Here is a 19,830-nt window from a genome sequence, read left to right on the forward strand (position 1 = left end):
GTACGCCCCTGGACTCTGGGGTCTGCCTTTGTGTAGGGACCCTCCAAAGTGGCTGCTTTGTTCCACCAACCATCTTGTTCCCTCAACCTGCACCTTACCTGCTGAACCAATCTGAGACCCATCCCTTTCTTCTCCTTGTGTTCCCTTTGTGCTCCCTCTTCCCCACCTCTCCCCGGCTACCCCCTCCCCCCATGTCCCCCCCTCCCCATCTCCCCTTACATTCCTCATCCCCGTCCCTGTGTTTCCCCCCCCTCCCGGTGCTCGCTCCCTGCTGGGAGGTGCGCCGCGGCCGCCCTTACTATTGTACTTTCTGCTAGCGTTTCCTGCTAGTGTGGTTGTCCCTTCCCTCCTGGGGCTGATAATACCCCTGCCCCATTCCCGCTAACTATCCATTTCCTCTGTCTATGCCTCACCCTCTCCTGCGTTCCGCTGCCCTTGCCCTTCCCTGTGGTTTGATCTTTCTGATCAAAGCAAGGCAGTACAGTTCCACGCAAACAGTGTGTGTCCATCATTGTTCTTTTTTCCCTCTTTCCTCCTCTGCTTTGTCTTCACCATTGCCTTGCCTGCCCATTGTCCAAGCCGTTCGTCCAAACAAACACGTTCACCTCTGCCGGGATGTTGAAGTACTAATCTTTATTTGGAACGCAACCCAGAGCCTGGCTGGGAATAGCATTCCAAATTTCACTCCATTCTTGTACAGGGCCAATTTTGCCTGGTTGAACACGGCCCCTGCAATTTTCGAAGACCGCCCCAATGTCCCGACACACCCGGATTCTATGTCTTCCCCAGCTGCTCGCCCTCGTCTGCCTTTCCCACCTCTGAATCCTCTCACGATCATCATACCGATGCAGTTTCGCTTTTATCGCCCTTGGTTGTTCCCCCGCTTTGGGCTTTGACCGGAGCGATTTGTGTGCTCTGTCGAACTCCGGGGGGGGGGGGGGGGGGGGGGGGGGGAACTGTTCTCCTGACTAGGTTGTCCAACATTTGCACTCAATCCCCTCTGGCAGGCCCGCGATCCGGATATTCTGGCATCGAGACCTAGTCTCCTGGTCCTCAACTTTCCCCTTCAAACTCCCTTGGGTTTCTACCAACGTTATGATTTCGGCCCCTAGAGAGACAATCCTGATGTTCTGGGACATCAACACCTTCTCCATCTTCACCCGTGCATCCACCTTCTTCACCAGTCCATCGATCGCCGTCTGAATGGCGGCCAATGCCTCCATTACTGCCACCTTGACTGCCATGTGGACTTCCACCTTTATTGCCTTCCTCATCGCCATCAGTTCCTTCGTCAGGAACGTCTTCCATCCATCTCCAGGTGAGGGGGGGGGGGGGCATTGCTCGGGTCATCGGTCTCCCTCTCTCCGGGGTGGCCGGGGACTCCTCGCCTCGTGGGTCCGCCGAATCGTTCACCCGCTTTATGTGGCTTTTCCCTCCACTCCTTCCGTCCCTGCGGCCTCTCGAACTCCCGTTTACTGGGGTGATGGTTCTGTTCTTTCCCTTTCTTAATTGTGGGTGAGATGCACCCGAAGCTTTAGGCTAATTTTGCCCAAAAGGAGGGTGCTGGACATCCCACCTGCGGTGTTGGCCACCGACAGGGCCAGGAGTGCGGTGCGGAGGACAGAGTGCCAGGAGGAACGGCAGGGGGTGGGTGTGGGGATGGGGGAGGCACGGAGGGAGAGGGTGATATCATAGACTCACAGAATTTACAGTGCAGAAGGACGCTATTCGGCCCATCAAGTCTGCACCGGCTCTTGGAAAGAGCACCCTACCCAAGGTCCACACCTCCACCCTATCCCCATAAACCAGTAACCTCACCCAACACTAAGGACAATTTTTGACACGAAGGGCAATTTAGCATGACCAATCCACCTAACCTGCAAATCTTTGGACTGTGGGAGGAAACTGGAGCACCCAGAGGAAACCCACGCAGACACGGGGAGAAAGTACAGACTCCTCATAGACAGTTACCCAAGCTGGGTATCGAACCTGGGACCCTGGAGCGATGAAGCAATTATGCTAACCACTATGCTACCGCGCAACCCACGGTATGTCGGGGCGTGGGCTGCAGTGTAGCACCAGTATGCACCATGCCAACCTTTCTGCCTTTCACCCACTGCAGGCAATGGATTTCAGAATCCAACCAGAAATAGTTGCCATCATCCTAGCCTCCACAGTCCCAGAGACTGTACGCACAGGAGCTGCTCAGGGAGGATCCTGCAGCAGCAGGGCTTGATGTAGGGGCCAGCAGGTGAGGGTGGAGAGCTGGCTGCCCAATAGGCCAAGGAGGAGGTGGGAAGGACGCGCCGCATCAGGCCTCGTATGTACCGATAGCAACTGTCATTCAAGGACCTGCCGGACCGGGCATGCCGTCAAAGACTCCGGGTGAGCAGGGGAACCATACTGCATATCCGCTGGATCATGATGCACCTGGAATCACGGGGGTATGGGAGCGGGCACCCACTCCCAGTGGTCATGAAGGAGATGGCCATCCTGAACTTCACCACGGGGTCCTTTCTCAGATCTCGCAGCCATAACGGAGGCCCTGTCTGCCCGCTCGGCACAATATGTCAAATTCAATGTGGAGCGAGCCTGCCAGGATGCCTGGTTCACCGCCATTGCCGGGATGCCCCAGATCCAGGGGGTGATCAACAGGAGGCATGTCACCCTGCATGATGGGGTGGTGTTCACAAACTGAAAGGGGTACCACTCCATGAATGTGCAACTGTTGTGTGACCACGAGATGCACATCATGCACACGCCCGATACACGGGCAGTGTGCACGGCGCCTTCATCCTGACACAAACAGTTGCAGGCTCCTTGGGTGACAGGGTTGTGGCTGATGATGCCTATCCAGAGGCCACAGACCGAAGCGGAAAGCCGTTACAATGACGCCCATGGCGCGACCAGGGCCATGATCAAACAGTGCATTGGCATCCTGAAGATGCGGTTTGGGTGCGTGGACCACACTGGAGGGCCCCTACTATATGGCGCTTGGAGAGTTTCCCACATTGCCGTGGCCTGTTATGGCCTCCAGAACGTCATGCGGCAGAGGGGCGACATGCTGGAGGAGGGGGTTGAATGTCAGGTCTTGTCGGACAAAGAGGATGCGGGGGAGGGCCATGGTATGCAGCCCGGGCAGGCGAGTATAAAGCAAGTATTACTCTATGCCACGTTAATTTGAAGAATGATTGAGAGCTGTATATTACTTTTCTTTTTGTTTAATGGGAAATGTTAAAGGGTTATTGTAAGCTGTTTTTTTCGGTTGCGAATTAAGTAGTGGAATATTGTTTTCATGATAAAGTTTTGTTTTTGAAATATCAAATAAACAAGATCTCACAGTTATTTTTGACGTATTCATTGAAAAGCTAACATGGTTACGTTCATGCTGAAATGTTTCTGGAAAGGCATAACCTGTCTGAGAATGCCTCGAGACCATCGACAAAGAATAATTTGAAAGTGGTGGCAAGGAATGAAGAGAAGATTTTAAATTAGGAGTTAAAAAGGCAAGATTGTTGAAATATCGACTCAAACCCTGAAGCATGAGAAGGAAATGAGTGATCTCGGTAACACTTCTGTTGAGGGAGCTGGAATTCAATGAAACAACTTGAATTGCAGAGGTATAGAGAAAGCAAACATTTCAATTTGGAAAAGAGAGGAAAAAGAAAGAGAAATGTGAAAACTTGAATTATGATTCCAAACAGAAAGAGAAAATGGAAAAATATGCAGGGAAAACCTTGAATTCCAGGGGGGCAAAGAAGCAACTGTTGTGTGTGTTATAACAGTATAATGGCACCAATCACTCAAAAGCGATTGTGCAAACATGTTGTGGGTTTGTTTATTAATTCTATGCACTTATGGACAAATATCCACACATAGAAAGCTTCAGGACATTAGACTTGCAGAGTTTGCTGTGCACTGCTCCAGGCTGAAATCGAAACTGGATGGCGTGACACAGAACCTCTGAAGTGATGGCATGCTGCTAGCATGGTAGCGCAGTGGTTGCTTCACAGCGTCAGGGTCCCAGGTTCGATTCCCGCTTGGGTCACTGTCTGTGCGGAGTCTGCGCGTTCTCCCTGTGTCTGCGTGGGTTTCCTCTGGGTGCTCCGGTTTCCTCCCACAAGTCCCGAAAGACGTGCTTGTTAGGTGAATTGGATATTCTGAATTCTCCCTCAGTGTACCCGAACAGGTGTGGAGTGTGGCGACCTCACTGCAGTGCTAATGTAAACCTACATGTGACAATAATAAAGATTATTATTATCCCTTATTAGAACAGCAACAAAATTTGATCTGGACAAAGGAGGAGCTTAAATTACACAAACGGGTGAGCAGGAAAACTTGATGACTGACATGTAACTCCTAGCTTTGATTTGGCAAGGAATATTCGCCTCAGGTCTAAATTCAGCGAGTAAGGGGTTTAAATGTATGTTGTGTCATTTGAGAAAATTGCTACAAAGCTGCAATGGCCAAAATAACGTTGGAGATTTTTATTGCAAAGTGTGTTCATGGGGAAGGCATTAAGTGTACTTGTCTCCTTCAGTCTCCATACAGTCCAGTGATTAGGATACTCTGTTCTCAGTGTTGGAGGCTTACGGGCAGAAATGTAGAAGTTTAAAGAGGGAAAGAATCAGACTTTTGTGGATTTGTTAGAGAAAAGGAGATGATATTTGTTGGATGATTTAGGGTGATGAAGATTGAACAGTAATATAAACACCATCATGGATTAGTTAGCTGAATAATTTATTTCTGCGTTGCCAACTCGATGTAATCACACACTTCTTCAAAAAGCCGACGTATGCTCAATCATTCTGTCCTCTCTAAACTCCTTTCACTCTGTATACTTTGAGCACATTGTCACCACCACTCTGCAGATCTGATGTCCTCTTTCTTGCTTTCCTATTTCTTCCATTTTGAACCCGTCACTGCTGTCTACAGGACAAAAACTCAACCTTTGCTGAGATTCAGAGAGTCATAGATTGGTTACACTGCAGAAGGAGGGCATTTGGCTGTCTTTGTCATACAAGATCAAAGGACCTCGTCATCCTCCCCTGCCTTTTTCTCATATCCCTGGAAAGTTTTCCATTCAGGTTAGGATCCAAATTCTCTTTCGAAGAGCTGGATTGAATCAGCCTCCATCACATTCATTTCCTCTCAGTATACACTCACTGTGCAGAAACAATTTCTCTCATGCCCTCTCTGTGCCCTTTGACATTCAGCTTAAATCAGAATCTTCAGTTCTTAATAATAATAATAACAGCTTATTGTCACAAATAGGCTTCAAGTAGTTACTGTGAAAAGCCCCGAGTCGCCACATTCCGGCACCTGTTCGGGGAGGACTGGTACGAGAATTGAACCCATGCTGCTGGTCTTGTTCTGCATTACAAGCCAGCTGTTTAGCCCAGTGTGCTAAACCCGCACCTTAGCACTTCACCCAACAGGAACAGTTTCTATTCCTGGAGGCTTAACAGTTCCGAGAGGTGTTTGATAAACCTTGATCAAATCTCCTCTCTGGAATTACAACAGCCCCACCTTCTCCAAATTACCTTAATGTTGCTGGAAGTCAACACAACAACCTTCTTTAAATTAAAATGAGACAATAAAAAAGAATGCATTTATACAGCGTCATTCATTATTTCAGGGCATCACAAAGCACATTCAGCCAATGAAACAAATTTTTTAAGTGTTGTCACTGTTATAATGTAGCAAAATGAAGGCAGCCAAAATACACACAGCAAGATTCCACAAACAGAAATGTGACAATGACCAGACCATCTGTCAGGCTAGAGATGAGTGAAATTAGGAAACATTTTCCATATAAAGGCCTTGGATGATGAGTTAAATGAAATTTTCAAGACTACGTCTGATAGTCTTTTGTCAGGTCTGGGCATCAATGGACACAGGCAGTTTGAGAGGCTTCATCAGAGAATAATGCAGCACAAAGGAGGCCATTTGGCCAATTGTGGTAGTGGCTCTGTGAAAGAGGTATTCAATTAATCCCATTACCCGGCCTTTCTTGCCATAGTCTTGTAAATATTGTCCCTTCAATTATTTTGCACGATTCAGTTTTGAAAATGATTATGCAATCTGCGTTTACCACTTTTTCAGACAGGGACACTGAGAACCACTGCCATAGACAGTGATACTTGAGCCTTCACTGAGTTTAGACAAAGGGGCAATCTCCAGAAAAAATAGTATTTTTCTTCACTTCTCAGAGGTTGAATCAGAAGCAGATTTATGCTTCCGGATAACTGCAGTCAGAACTTCAGTGTGATTAAGCAACATAGTTCTGGTAAACAGACTCACAAGCTAATGCAGGGATGAATGCAATTGGCTGAAATCATGTTTCACTGTCTTACAATGGAATGACTTAATGCTTTAGAGCGCACCTCACAGTGACAATCTGTCCAGCGTCCAAATGAATATTGTTCATCTGTGCAATAAATATGGCAGCCACAGCCTCATAGAGAGCTGTTCCATCCATGTTAATGGTTGCTCCAACAGGAAGAACAAATCGGGTCACACGTTTGTCAATTCCCAGGTTTTCCTCCAAGCAGCGGAATGTAACGGGCAGCGTCCCAGCACTGAAAAAAAAAACAACCATCAGATCCCTTACCAGCCATACAAACCTGGTCACCAACATCATAGCAAAACACAACTAGCCAGACCATCAGCTTCATAATCAAAACATATCAAACCACACCATCAGCTTCATAATGACAAACACAACTAACCACACCATCAGCTTCATAATACAAAACACAAAAACCACACCATCAGCTTCATAATGACAAACACAACTAACCACACCATCAGCTTCATAATACAAAACACAAAAACCACACCATGAGCTTCATAATGACAAACACAACTAACCACACCATCAGCTTCATAATACAAAACACAAAAACCACACCATGAGCTTCATAATGACAAACACAACTAACCACACCATCAGCTTCATAATACAAAACACAAAAACCACACCATCAGCTTCATAATGACAAACACAACAAACCACACCATCAGCTTCATAACCAGAAACACAACAAACCACACCATCAGCTTCATTATGAAAAACGAATTAAACCACACCATCAGCTATAACCAAAAACACAACAAACCACACCATCATCCTCATAATGAGAAACACAATAAACCGCTAGATCATCTTCATCGCCAAAACTCAACAAACCACACCAACAGCTCCCGAAACGGAAACAAAACAAACCACACCATCATCTTCAGAACAAAAGACACTGCAAAATACATCATCAGCTTCAAGCCAAAATCACAACAAACCACACCATCATCTTAATAACCAGAAACACAACAAACCTCAGCATTAGCTTCATAACCAGAAACACAACAAACCACACCATCAGCTTCATAACCAGAAACACAACAAACCACACCATCAGCTTCATAACCAGAAACACAACAAACCTCAGCATTAGCTTCATAACCAGAAACACAACAAACCACACCATCAGCTTCATAACCAGAAACACAACAAACCACACCATCAGCTTCATAACCAGAAACACAACAAACCACACCATCAGCTTCATAACCAGAAACACAACTAACCACACCATCAGCTTCATAACCAGAAACACAACAAACCTCAGCATCAGCTTCATAACCAGAAACACAACAAACCACACCATCAGCTTCATAACCAGAAACACAACTAACCACACCATCAGCTTCATAACCAGAAACACAACAAACCTCAGCATCAGCTTCATAACCAAAAACACAACAAACCACACCATCAGCTTCATAACCAGAAACACAACTAACCACACCATCAGCTTCATAACCAGAAACACAACAAACCTCAGCATCAGCTTCATAACCAGAAACACAACAAACCACACCGTCAGCTTCATAACCAGAAACACAACAAACCACACCGTCAGCTTAATAATCAGAAACACAATAAACCGCAAGATCATCTTCATCGCCAAAACTCAACAAACCACACCATCGCCTTCAAAACAAGAAACACAACAAACCACACTATCATCTTCATGATGCGAAGCACATCAAGCCACAACATCAGCTTCAAACCAATATTACAACTAACCACACCATCATCTTCATTATGAGAAACACAACAAACCATATCATCGGCTTCACAACCAGAAAGACATCAAAACACACATCAGCTTCATCGCCAAAAATCAACAAACTATACCATCATATGCTTCACCAAAAACACTACTGACCACACCATCAGCTTCATAAACAAAAACACAACAAACTACATCATCTGCTTCATTATGAAAAACTAATTAAACCACACCATCAGCGTATAACCAAAAACACAACAAACTATACCATCATCTTAGAAACAAAAACACAACTAACCACACCATCAGCTTCATAACCAAAAACACATCAAAACACACCGTCAGCTTCATCGCCAAAATCAACAAACCACACCATCAGCTTCACAATGTGAAACACAACAAACCTCACCATCAGCTTCACAACAAACCACACCATCAGCTTCACAACAAACCACACCATCAGCTTCACAACAAACCACACCATCAGCTTCACAATGTGAAACACAACAAACCTCACCATCAGCTTCACAATGTGAAACACAACAAACCACACCATCAGCTTCACAATGTGAAACACAACAAACCTCACCATCAGCTTCACAATGTGAAACACAACAAACCGCACCATCAGCTTCACAATGTGAAACACAACAAACCACACCATCAGCTTCACAATGTTAAACACAACAAACCACACCAGCAGCTTCACAATGTGAAACACAACAAACCACACCATCAGCTTCACAATGTGAAACACAACAAACCACACCATCAGCTTCACAATGTGAAACACAACAAACCACACCAGCAGCTTCACAGTGTGAAACACAACAAACCTCACCATCAGCTTCACAATGTGAAACACAACAAACCACACCATCAGCTTCACAATGTGAAACACAACAAACCACACCAGCCGCTTCACAATGTGAAACACAACAAACCTCACCATCAGCTTCACAACAAACCACACCGTCAGCTTCAGAACCAAAAACACAGTAACCCACACCATAAACTTCATAATGTGAAACACACAAACCACACCATCAGCTTCATAACCAGAAACACAACAAAACACACCAGCAGCTTCATAACCAGAAACGCTACAAATCTCACTATCAGCTTCATAACCAGAAACGCTACAAACCACACCATCAGCTTCATAATGAGAAGCACAATAAATCACAACAACAACTTTATCACCAGAAACACAATAAACCACAACATCAACTTCTTCACCAGAGTCAGTATAAACCATTCCATCAGCTTAAAACCAGAAACAGAACAAACAACACCATCAGTTTCATAATGAGAAATGCAACAAACCACACCATCAGCTTCATAACCAAAAACACAAGCCACACCATCAACTTTCTAATCCGAAACACAACAAACCACACCATCAGCATCATAACTAGAAACACAATAAACCACACCATCAGCTTCGTAATCCAAAAAACAACAAACCACACCGTCAGCTTCATAATGAGAACCACAACAAACCACACCGTCAGCTTCATAATCCGAAACACAGCAAACCGAACCATCAGAATTATAGTCATGTTTTTCTGTTTTTTCCTCAGTGAATTTCAGTTTACAACTTGACTCATTTCTTCATTACTTTTTGCATTGATCAACCTACATATCTCCTACTCTCATGCCATTAGTTCTCATGTTCCTTTTCCCAGACCCTTCGTTCCTGTTCTCTGATCCTTTATCCTGGTTCCCTGCTTAACATTATATCCTCTTTCCTTTTAGATCAGAGGTACCAGTTGATTTCTCCTTGATCCCTCCTCTATCCTCACTGATCTCCATTTCCTGCTCTCCCTGACCCATCTTCTCCCTTTCCCCTGTCCTCAGGTTGTTCGGTGCTGCAGTCATGGTTAAATACAATATCCTTTCTCTTGCTGTTACCATTATTTTACACCATTAGATAACTCCTCAGCTATCACTCAAAGCACTATTTTCCCATTCCTCTCTTTATTTGTATGTCATTGGAGTCTTTCCCAATGTCCTCTTTGTGACATTATTCTTCCAATTTCTTCAGATTCCTAGGCAATCTTGATTAGCTGGAAATCATGTTTCAATCCTTTTTTGTGACACTATCTCCTTGTCACTGAGGTCACTGGTTCTGTTCCTAATTGGGTGTTGTCGATCATATAAAGTGGCTTCAACATCTCTTACTCGTCTGACTGTTTACCCTTCTCAATTAAAAAAAGATCCCATGAAGCAACACTTGGTTTATTACCTTGATGCCGTTCCTAAAGCAGTGATCCAGGCCTGGAAAACCCCTGCTAAGAATGAGAATGGATTTTTTCGGGTAATCACAAAATACATCAATGGTAAGATCATTCCTCCATGGATGATGAGTCCAGTGATTACTGTCACCATGTACATGCCCAGTTGTCTAGCAACGACCTCCAAGTCTTTAATGGCCACAATCTTTCCACAAATGAGGCAGGCAATACCGAAGGGAGAGTACCTTAATGACACAAAGGAAATATCAAAGGTTAGAACTCAGAGAGCAACTTCAGAGATGAGCACTTTGCCTGCCTCCCTGCTGTGGTTCAGTCACATCTGGTACTCTGACCTCTGAGTCAAAGGGTCATAGGTTGAAACTTCATTTGAAGTACTCGAGTATCAAACGTACCTGGATACTCCAAGTGCAGTGCTGATGGAGTGCTGCACTGTCAGAGTTACCGTCTTTTGGGTGAGATGCTAAACTGAGCCCTGTCTGTCTTCTCATGTGTCTGAAAGAGAGCAGAGGAGTTATCCCCAGTGACCTGGCTAAATGTGTTTCTAATTGTTGTCTGATGGACCTTTTTGTCAGAATGGCTAGTGTCTGGACCAATATTACAACAGCGAGAGCACTTACAACAGGTTTAAATGGATGTGTGTCAATCATCCATTTTGAGATGGTCCAGTTAAAGCCCACCAGTACTATTGGACTGTTTATCTGACAAAAAGAGATCAGTTCGCATAATAGGAAAATATCCTACTGAATGTCTGAACATGGAGTTCTGATGCCAGGCACTTTCCCAGTTTTCAGGCATTCTGGGTTCATTGAGGTAATGATGAAAATGTAAAGACCTTATGAAGGTTAAATGAAATCTCTGATTCATGTATCTGGCATGGTTCAATAGTTGCATTCTTTCAACCACCTTTCAAGATTCCAGACCCATTCCAGAACTTGAGTGTAAAAATCTAGATTCTTTTTAATAAATATTTTTATTAGAATCTTCCAATTTTAACAATTAGGCATATAAAAAACACATAAACTTTACAGACTATGGTGTTTCTTCTGTACAATTTACATGTACCCCTTTCACCGACTCTCCCCCTTTACTTACTCCCCCTTCCTCCCTCTTCCCCCCATTGATTGTCGGGCTCCATCTTGGCCCCTTCTTTCGCCATTTTATATTTTTTGTTTCAATTTGTAGTTGTTGCTGTTACCCTATGGCATTGCTGGAGAGGGTTATCTGCCCCGCCCCCACCCCCGGTCACTCTTTTCCCATGTCCCTTCCTGATACTTCGCTGGGTTCCTTGCTTGCTGCCCCCCACCCCACCATTGTTCCTCTCTGTTCTGTGTGATCTTGTCAGCCTTCATTTATCCCCCCTCCTCCCCTTTCTTCCTAATCACTATTGGCTTCAAACAGGCTTAGAACAGGCTGATGAATGCCACCCATGCTTTGTGGAATCTCTCGCCCAACCGGAGGATGGTGTATTTGATCTCCTCCTGGTGGAGAAATTCCGACAGGTCTGCCAGCTAGTCTGCAGCTGTGGGTGCTGCTGCTGATCGCCAGCTGAGCAGGATTCTCTGGTGTGCGATTAATGAAGCAAAAGCAAGGGCATCGGCCCTCTTCCCCATATTTAGTTCTGTCTGGTCCAACACCCCAAAGACTGCCACTCTCGGGAACTGCCCCCACCCTCACTCCCACAACCTTGGACATCGCCTCGTAGAAGGATACCAGAACCCAACAAGTCTGGGGCAGGCCCAGAACATGTGGGCGTAGTTGGCCACGCCTTCCTGGCACCGTTCGCAATTATCCTCCACCTTCAGGAAGAACCTGCTCCATTTGGGTTCTGGTTAGGTGAGCTCTGTGCACCGCTTTGAACTGCATGAGGCTGAGCTTTGCGTGGGAGGTGGTGGAGTTGGCCCTGCTCAGTGCTTCGCTCCAGAGTCCCTAACCCTCTTCCATCCCCAGTTGGTTCTCCCATTTTCGTCTGGCTTAATCCAGTGGTAGTCTTGCCCTATCGAGTAACTGTCTGTAGACGTTCCCACAGTTCTGCCCTCCTTATTATCTGTATTTATTAGTTCCTCTAGTAGTGTGCCTCTCGAGGCCCTGGGGTTCCTTGCGGAGGAGTGTAATTTGGAGGGCCCTGAGTCCCTGTCCTGTCAGTAGTTCCAGGTTTTCCATCAGTTCGCCCAAGGTCGCAAGTCCGTCCCCTAAAAAGTCCCTGACCGCCAGTGGCCCCCCATCCGGTCTCCATTTTTTGAAGGTGGTGTCGAGGATGGCTGGTGGGAATTTGTGGTTGCCGCAGATGGGGAACATCTCAGTTAGACTGGAATGCTGCCTCGTTTGGTACCATATCCTCAATGTGGCCGCCACCACTGGGCTTGATGTGTACTTTGTCAGAGGGGGATGAGAGAGCTGCCGTGGTGAGGACCTGGAGGGTTGTTCGCTTGCAGGTGGGTTCCTCCAACCTCACCTATTCCATGCCTTGTACCAGGTATGCCTTGCTCTTGCCAAATTGAGTTTGTAGCCCAGAAGGGTCTGAACTCTTCCAGGAGCTGCATGATTGCTTTCAGGACTTTCTGTCAGTCTGAGACGTAGAGAAGCAGGTCATCCGCACAGAGTGAAACTCTGCTCTCTGTCCCCTCTTTGAATGCGCTTCCAGCTTTTTGCATCTCGCAGACCGATGGCCAGGGGTTCAATTGTCAGGGCAAACAAGAGTGGGGACAGTTGGCATCCCTGCCTTGTGCCTCTATGCAGCTGGAAATATTGAGAACTGATGCTGTTGGTTCGAACGCTCGTCTTGGGGGCGTTGTACAGGAGGTGAACCCTGTTCCTAGCCCAAACCGCTCCAGTGCCTCAATGAGGTACTTCCATTCGACTCTGTCAAAGGCCTTTTCTACGTCTGGGTTGCCTCTGGTATTCTCTTCCCGGAAGGGATCATTCTGACATTCAGCAGCCGCCTGATGTTCGGAGCTAGCTGTCTACCCTTAACAAAGTCTGTCTGGTCCTCGGCGACAACCTCTGGTACGCAGTTCTCCAATCTCTTGGCCAGGACTTTTGCGAGTATCTTCGCATCTACGCGAGTCTGCATGATCCGCATTCCGTCGGGTATTGATGTTTTTTGGGTATCAGCGACATCATGGCCTGTGTTAGCGTAGGAGGCAGGGTGCCCCTCACTAGCCAGCATTTCCCGTCGGTGTGGGGCCAGGGCTGGTGCGAATTTTTTATCGAAGCCCGCCGGGAACCCGCCATGTCCCAACGCCTTCGGCCCTTGTATGGAGTTGATATTCTCCATGATCTCTTCCAGTCCTATTGGTGCTTCCAGCCCCCCACCTATTGTACCCCACAACTGGCATGTCCAGTGCATCGAGGAACCTTTTCAACCCCGCCCCCCCACTGAGGGGCTCGGAGGTGTAGAGCCCTCAGTAGAAGGTCTCGAATGCATGGTTGACCTCTTTTTGCTTGGTTACCAGTCTGCCTCTGCTATTCCTCACCTGGGCTATCTCCTTTGTAGCAGCCTGCTTTCTCAGCTGGGAGCCAGTAGGCGGCCAGCTCCTTTCCGTGTTCATAGAAGGTCCCCCGTGTCTGGCGGAGTTGGTGAGCTGCTTGCCTGGTGGATAACAGGTTAAAGTTCATTTGCAGCTTTTTCCCCTCTGCCAGAGGCTCTATGGTTGGGGCCTCGGAATATTTTCTGTCGACCTACAGAATGGGGTCAATCAATTGATGCCAGGCCTCCCTCTCTTCCCTCTCTCTATGTGCCTTGTAGGCTATAATCTGTCCCCTAATCACAGTCTTCAGTGGAAGATGAGAATTCCCTATTCTGGTTGTTGGTGAAGTACTCGCCTATGGCCTGTGATGTTTTCTGGCAGATGACCATGTCGGCCAAGAGGTCTGTGTCAAGCCTCCATTTGGGGCATTGGGCACGGCCGGTCTCCAACCTCACATCCACGTAATATTGAGCGTGGTCAGAGATTACTATCGCGGAGTGTTCTGCCCCTCCTGTACCTGGAAGCACCAATTTCCCCACTGCCAAGAAGTATATCCTTGAGTGTGCCTTGTACACCGGCGAAAAAAATGAGAATTCCTTCTCACCAGGGTGTTGGACCCACCATGCGTCCACAGCACCCATCTGCTCCATGAATGCTCCCAGTTGCCTCGCCATGCCTGTCTGGTTGTAAAAATCTAGGTTGACCCTCCAGTTGAGTACTGGAGTAAGAGGTACAGTGTAGAAGCAGCTCCCTGGACTGAGGCACAATTTGTGATCCCAGGTGAATGGAAGAGACCCTGTGGACTATGTGAAGATGACCACGGGAGTTATCTCTAGTGGCCTGGCCAATATTTAGCCCTAAATCATTATCACAAAACAAATTAGCTAGTGATGAGGTTGTGGGAGGTTGCTCTGTGAAATTGACTGCCACATTTCTGACATTACATCAGCTCCTTCAGATTAAAAATACTTTATTGGTTGTCAGGTGCTTTGAGATTGTGGTGTTCTTTGTGTTGCTTATTTCAGGATAGCTGGCATAGTGTTCACAAAGACCACAAAATAGCTTTAACTTAAACAAAGCTACAAATTTATTAACACTGCTGAATTGGATTTGATACATACTCCTTAAGAATGCACAGTTGATTAATAACATCTAAACTACACGCATCTACAGCTAATCTCACAACTGGTTCAAACTATGATCTGCACTCACTTACACTATCTGCTCTTCTGACCCTCACTAGCTAACTCCTGCACACACTCCCCTACAAGGTTCAGTATCACTGCCTTATATAGTTGTAACTGTAGCTCCTTCTAGTGGCTACTCGCGACACTGCATTAACCCTTGCAGTGCTGATAGTTATGATAATACCACAGAGATCCCTGGTGCCTGTGGAAAGCACTGTCTAAACACAAGTCTTTCTTCATGTTCAGATGCTTAGCCAGGATTTGTATTATATACAGAGCTAGCAAAGTGTCAAGTGTTTTAATTTTGTAGCCCAAGACATACAAGACAAATGTATTGTAATTAAGTCAAATCTGCTTTGTAGATTCTTCACTCATCAATCATTTATTTCTGATAAGCCTGATTTATTATTTATTACATGAGTATGGCTTATATTATTCCAAGGGCAACTGTCAATTCAATGAATTAAATGCAGTAATGAGGTTTCTTGGTGGTCCCTCGGGTGTGCTGAGTGTATAAAGACATACACTAATCTCTATTGAGCAAGGGTTTCCATATAAGCATTATCTGACTTAGTTTGAGGGATGTATCTGATGAAAGTTTAAAAGCATCACACAATATCACACAACACAGTTGAGTTGTTAGGAAATGTTTTTATTCTTTCACAGGATGTGGGTGTTGCTGACAAGGACGGCATTTTAATCGCCCTGGATAGACTGGTGGTGAGCGGCTTCCTTGAACTTTCCCAACCCACAGTGCCGTTAGGATGGAGTTCCAGCAGTGTGATCCTTCCACAGTGAAGGAACGGCGATATGGTTCCATGTCAGCATGGTGTGTGATTTGGAGAGGAACATGTAGGTGGTGGTGTTCGAATGCATCTGTTGCCCTTGTCCTTCCGGATGGTAGAGATCTTGGATTTGGAAGGCGTTGTCAAAGGAGCCTTGGTGAGTTACTGCAGTGCATCTTGTAAATGGTACACACTGCTGCTATTGTGAGTCAGTCATGAAGGGACTGGATGTTGGAGATAGCAGATGAGGTGTCAATCAAACAGGAGTCTTGAGTGTTGCTGGAGCTGCACTCATCCAGGCAAGTGGAGTGTATTCCATCACACTCCTGACTTGTGCCTTGTAGATGGTGGACATGTTTTGAGGAGTCAGGATGTGAGTTACTCACCACAGGATTTCCAGTCTCTGATCTACTCTTGTAGCCACAGTATTAATATGACTGGTCCAGTTTAATCTGTGGTCAATGGTAACCTCTAGGATGTTGATAGTGTTGGATTCAGTGATGGCAATGCCATTGAATGTCAAAGGGAGGTGGTTAGATTTTCTCTTCTTGGAGCTGGTCATTGCCTGGCACCTGTGTGATGTGAATATAGGACCAGTAATAGGCCATCCGGCCCCCAGAAGCTACTCTGACTGCATCTCAGTTCCTTTTACCCTCCTTTGTTCAATTTCCTTTGGTGAACTGACCGACAAAACAATTCACCTTTTGAATTATTTCATGTGGGCATTGCTGGCTGGGCCCATCCTTATTCATCATTGAACTGAGTTGCTTTCTAGGCCATTTCATAGGTCAGTTAAAAGCCAACCACATTACAATAATGTGGCCTGAGAGTGTCCTGTAGGCCAGACCAGATAAGGATGGCATATTTCCTTCCCTGAAGGACATTAGTGAACCAGATGGGCTTTTACAACAATCAATGATAGTTTCAGGGTCACCATTACTGACACTAGCTTTTTTATTCCAGATTTATGAATTGAATTTAAATTCCTCCAGCTGCCATGGCGGGATTTGAACCCATATCCCCCGAGCATTAGCCTGGGCTTCTGGATTACTGGCACAGTGTATTACCACAATGCTACCATCCTCCCACAAAGGGCCTCAGTGGACTAGTTGTAATTTTAGTATGATAGTTAATTATTGCATAGATGAACAAATTACAGCTCAGAAATAGGCGATTCAGCCCAACTAGCCGATGTTTTTATTTTATAAATTTAGAGTACCCAATTCATTTTTTCCAATTAAGAGGCAATTTAGCATGGCCAATCCACCTACCCTGCACATCTTTGGGTTGTGGGGGTGAAACCCACGCAGACACGGGGAGAATGTGCAAACTCCACACGGACAGTGACCCAGAGCCGGGATCGAAACTGGGACCTCGGCGCCATGAGGCAGCAGGGCTAACCCACTGCGCCACCGTGCTGCCCTAAACTAGCCGATGTTAATCCCAAACATCTTCTCAGCCTACTTAATCTAACTCACCACCTCCACTATTCCTTTCTCCCCATTTGTGTTTATCTAGTCTACCCTTAAATACATTTATGCTATCCACCTCAATTAGTCCTTGCAGTAGCAGGTTCCACATTCCACTCTGACAAAGGTTTTGACAAATGATCACCAGCACTCGAAACATTAGCTTTTTTTCTCTCCCGACAGATGCTGCCAGACCTGCTGAGATTTTCCAGCATTTTCTCTTTGGTCTCGGATTCCAGCATCCGCAGTAATTTGCTTTTATCCACATTCCACTTTCTGGGTTAAGAATTTTATCAGATATTGTTTGTTGGGTTTTCGACTAAACTTCAACTGTTGAACTAATTATATGTGCAGAATGATGCCAGGAATGATCACTTTGTTGGATTATTAATTTCAGATATCACCAGACGCCAATCTCCTCTGAAATCACCCTGGGCATGAAATCCAACTCCTACTCCCTCTATTTCCAGTACTGACAATCCAGCTTCCATTTCTGACTCCCATATTAGCTAATATTGTCTATTGTTACCATCACCTCTTTCTCCAAAATCTTTCCATCTGCCCATGTACACACATCCACCTTCAGATACCAATGCCCGCAACCATGGACTTGCATTCAATACGTCCATGATTATGCTTGACAATTTACTGCAGTGATTTGCCATTGACGTTTTCAACGTGGCTGATCAGGGCCCTCTCCCACACTGCCTGTTATCAGGTTGACAGTTAACCTGTTTGACTATATTACAAGCACAGCATTTGTGGCATTAAAGTAGAATTTGAGCCCAGACCTTCTGGTCCAGAGGTAGGTATATTATCCCCACGCCATAAGACCTTCTCCCATGTAAGCTACCACCCCATTTCCAACCACGTTTTCCTGTCTAAAATCCTTCAGTGTGTTGTAGCCTTCATAATCTGCATCTTTCCTGAAACCGTGTTTGAAGCACTCCAATCAGATTTCTTCCCCTACTAAATTGCCAAGACAACTCGTGGCAAATTCACAAGTGATATGCTTTGTGACTGTGACATCTGTCCTCCTCCTTCTTTCATTGACCTGTCCTCCGTGACTCCGACACTGTCTTTTCAAGCTGCTGACACTCTCATCCATGCCTTTCAAACCTCTGGATTTCATTCTTCCAGAGTTCTTCCAGTTGAAACCTCCATGAACCTGGGGGCGAGATACACCCGCCTTGCGTTTCTCGGTGGGGCGCCGCTGGCTGCTGGAGGTATTCTCTGCTCATGCCGCTGTCAATAGGAAATCCCATTGAAGTCATCTGCTACCAGGAAAACCGTGAGCGGGGCTGAGCTGCCGGCGTGAGCAGAGAACCTTGTGCCAGCAAATGGCCAGAGAATTCAGAGATTCCTGTGCATTAACTCAGAACAAGTCCTATTCATGCTGATGTTCACTGACCTACCTGGCCTCCTAGTTAACAACAGCTCCAGTTTAATTTTAATTTATAACTTAATGAAGTGAATACATAAAGGCTAGAACTTTATAGCCATTCCCGCCAGCAGGATCTTCCGGTCCTCCAATGGTGCAGCCCCGGTGGGGGTTTCCTGGCAGTGAAGGGTACATTCAACGGGAAAACATATTGACAACGGTGGACGAAAAGATCCCACCGCCGGCCAATTGCAGGACCCCTCTGTCATCACAAAACATACGGTGGGATGTGCAGAAAATCCCAAAGTAACATTTGAAAGTTAAAATGTGCATTACTTGTTTTCGGATCCCTTCATGGTTTCACCCTCCCTATCTATATAAACCCCTTCAGCTCCACAACCCTCCAAGATATCTGTGCTCATCTAATTCTGGCTTCTTGAGCATCCCCAATTTGAATCATTTCACCATTTCTGGCCGGACCTTTACTTGCCTGGGTCCTAAGCTCTGGAATTTACTTCCGACACCTCTCCCCCTCTCTCTCTCTCTTTAAGGCACTTGTTAAAATTGACTACTGTCCAAGCGTTTGCTCAGCTGAATTTATATGACTCAGTCAACATTTTGGATTAACATGTTTCTGTGATGTGTCTTGGAATGACTCATTATCTTAAAGGCCCTTTATAAATACAAGCTGTTCTATCATGTTTTCCAACCTTTCAAACTCATCAGGCTGATATCAGATGCTCCTAACACTGATATTGACTATTATTGGGCGCAGATCAAAGAACAAAGAAAAGTACAGCACAGGAACAGGCCCTTCGGCCCTCCAAGCCCGTGCCGACCATGCTGCCCGACTAAACTACAATCTTCTACACTTCCTGGGTCCGTATCCCTCTATTCCCATCCTATTCATGTATTTGTCAAGATGCCCCTTAAATGTCACTATCGTCCCTGCTTCCACCACCTCCTCCAGCAGTGAGTTCCAGGCACCCACTACCCTCTGTGTAAAAAGCTTGCCTTGTACATCTACTCTAAACCTTGCCCCTCGCACCTTAAACCTATGCCCCTAGTAATTGATCCGTCTACCCTGGGGCAAAGCCTCTGACTATCCACTCTGTCTATGCCCCTCATAATTTTGTAGACCTCTATCAGGTCGCCCCTCAATCTCCGTCGTTCCAGTGAGAACAAATCAAGTTTATTCAATCGCTCCT

At 45.9% G+C, this 19,830-nt stretch overlaps 1 protein-coding gene across 2 annotated transcripts in view; it reads right to left on the reverse strand.

Annotated features, from left to right (window-relative positions):
* LOC119971607 (excitatory amino acid transporter 2-like) overlaps positions 1-19,830 on the reverse strand; it is a 244,873-nt gene that overhangs the window by 38,677 nt on the left and 186,366 nt on the right. For both annotated transcript variants that reach the window (XM_038807394.1, XM_038807395.1), the window contains 2 exons: positions 10,324-10,557; positions 6,387-6,581 (listed from right to left, as the gene is read on the reverse strand). In XM_038807394.1, coding sequence (XP_038663322.1) covers positions 6,387-6,581; positions 10,324-10,557 — 429 coding nt within the window. The remainder of the gene's footprint in view (positions 1-6,386; positions 6,582-10,323; positions 10,558-19,830) is intronic.

This window comes from Scyliorhinus canicula, chromosome 9 (assembly GCF_902713615.1).
Source record: "Scyliorhinus canicula chromosome 9, sScyCan1.1, whole genome shotgun sequence".
Lineage (NCBI taxonomy): Eukaryota > Metazoa > Chordata > Chondrichthyes > Carcharhiniformes > Scyliorhinidae > Scyliorhinus > Scyliorhinus canicula.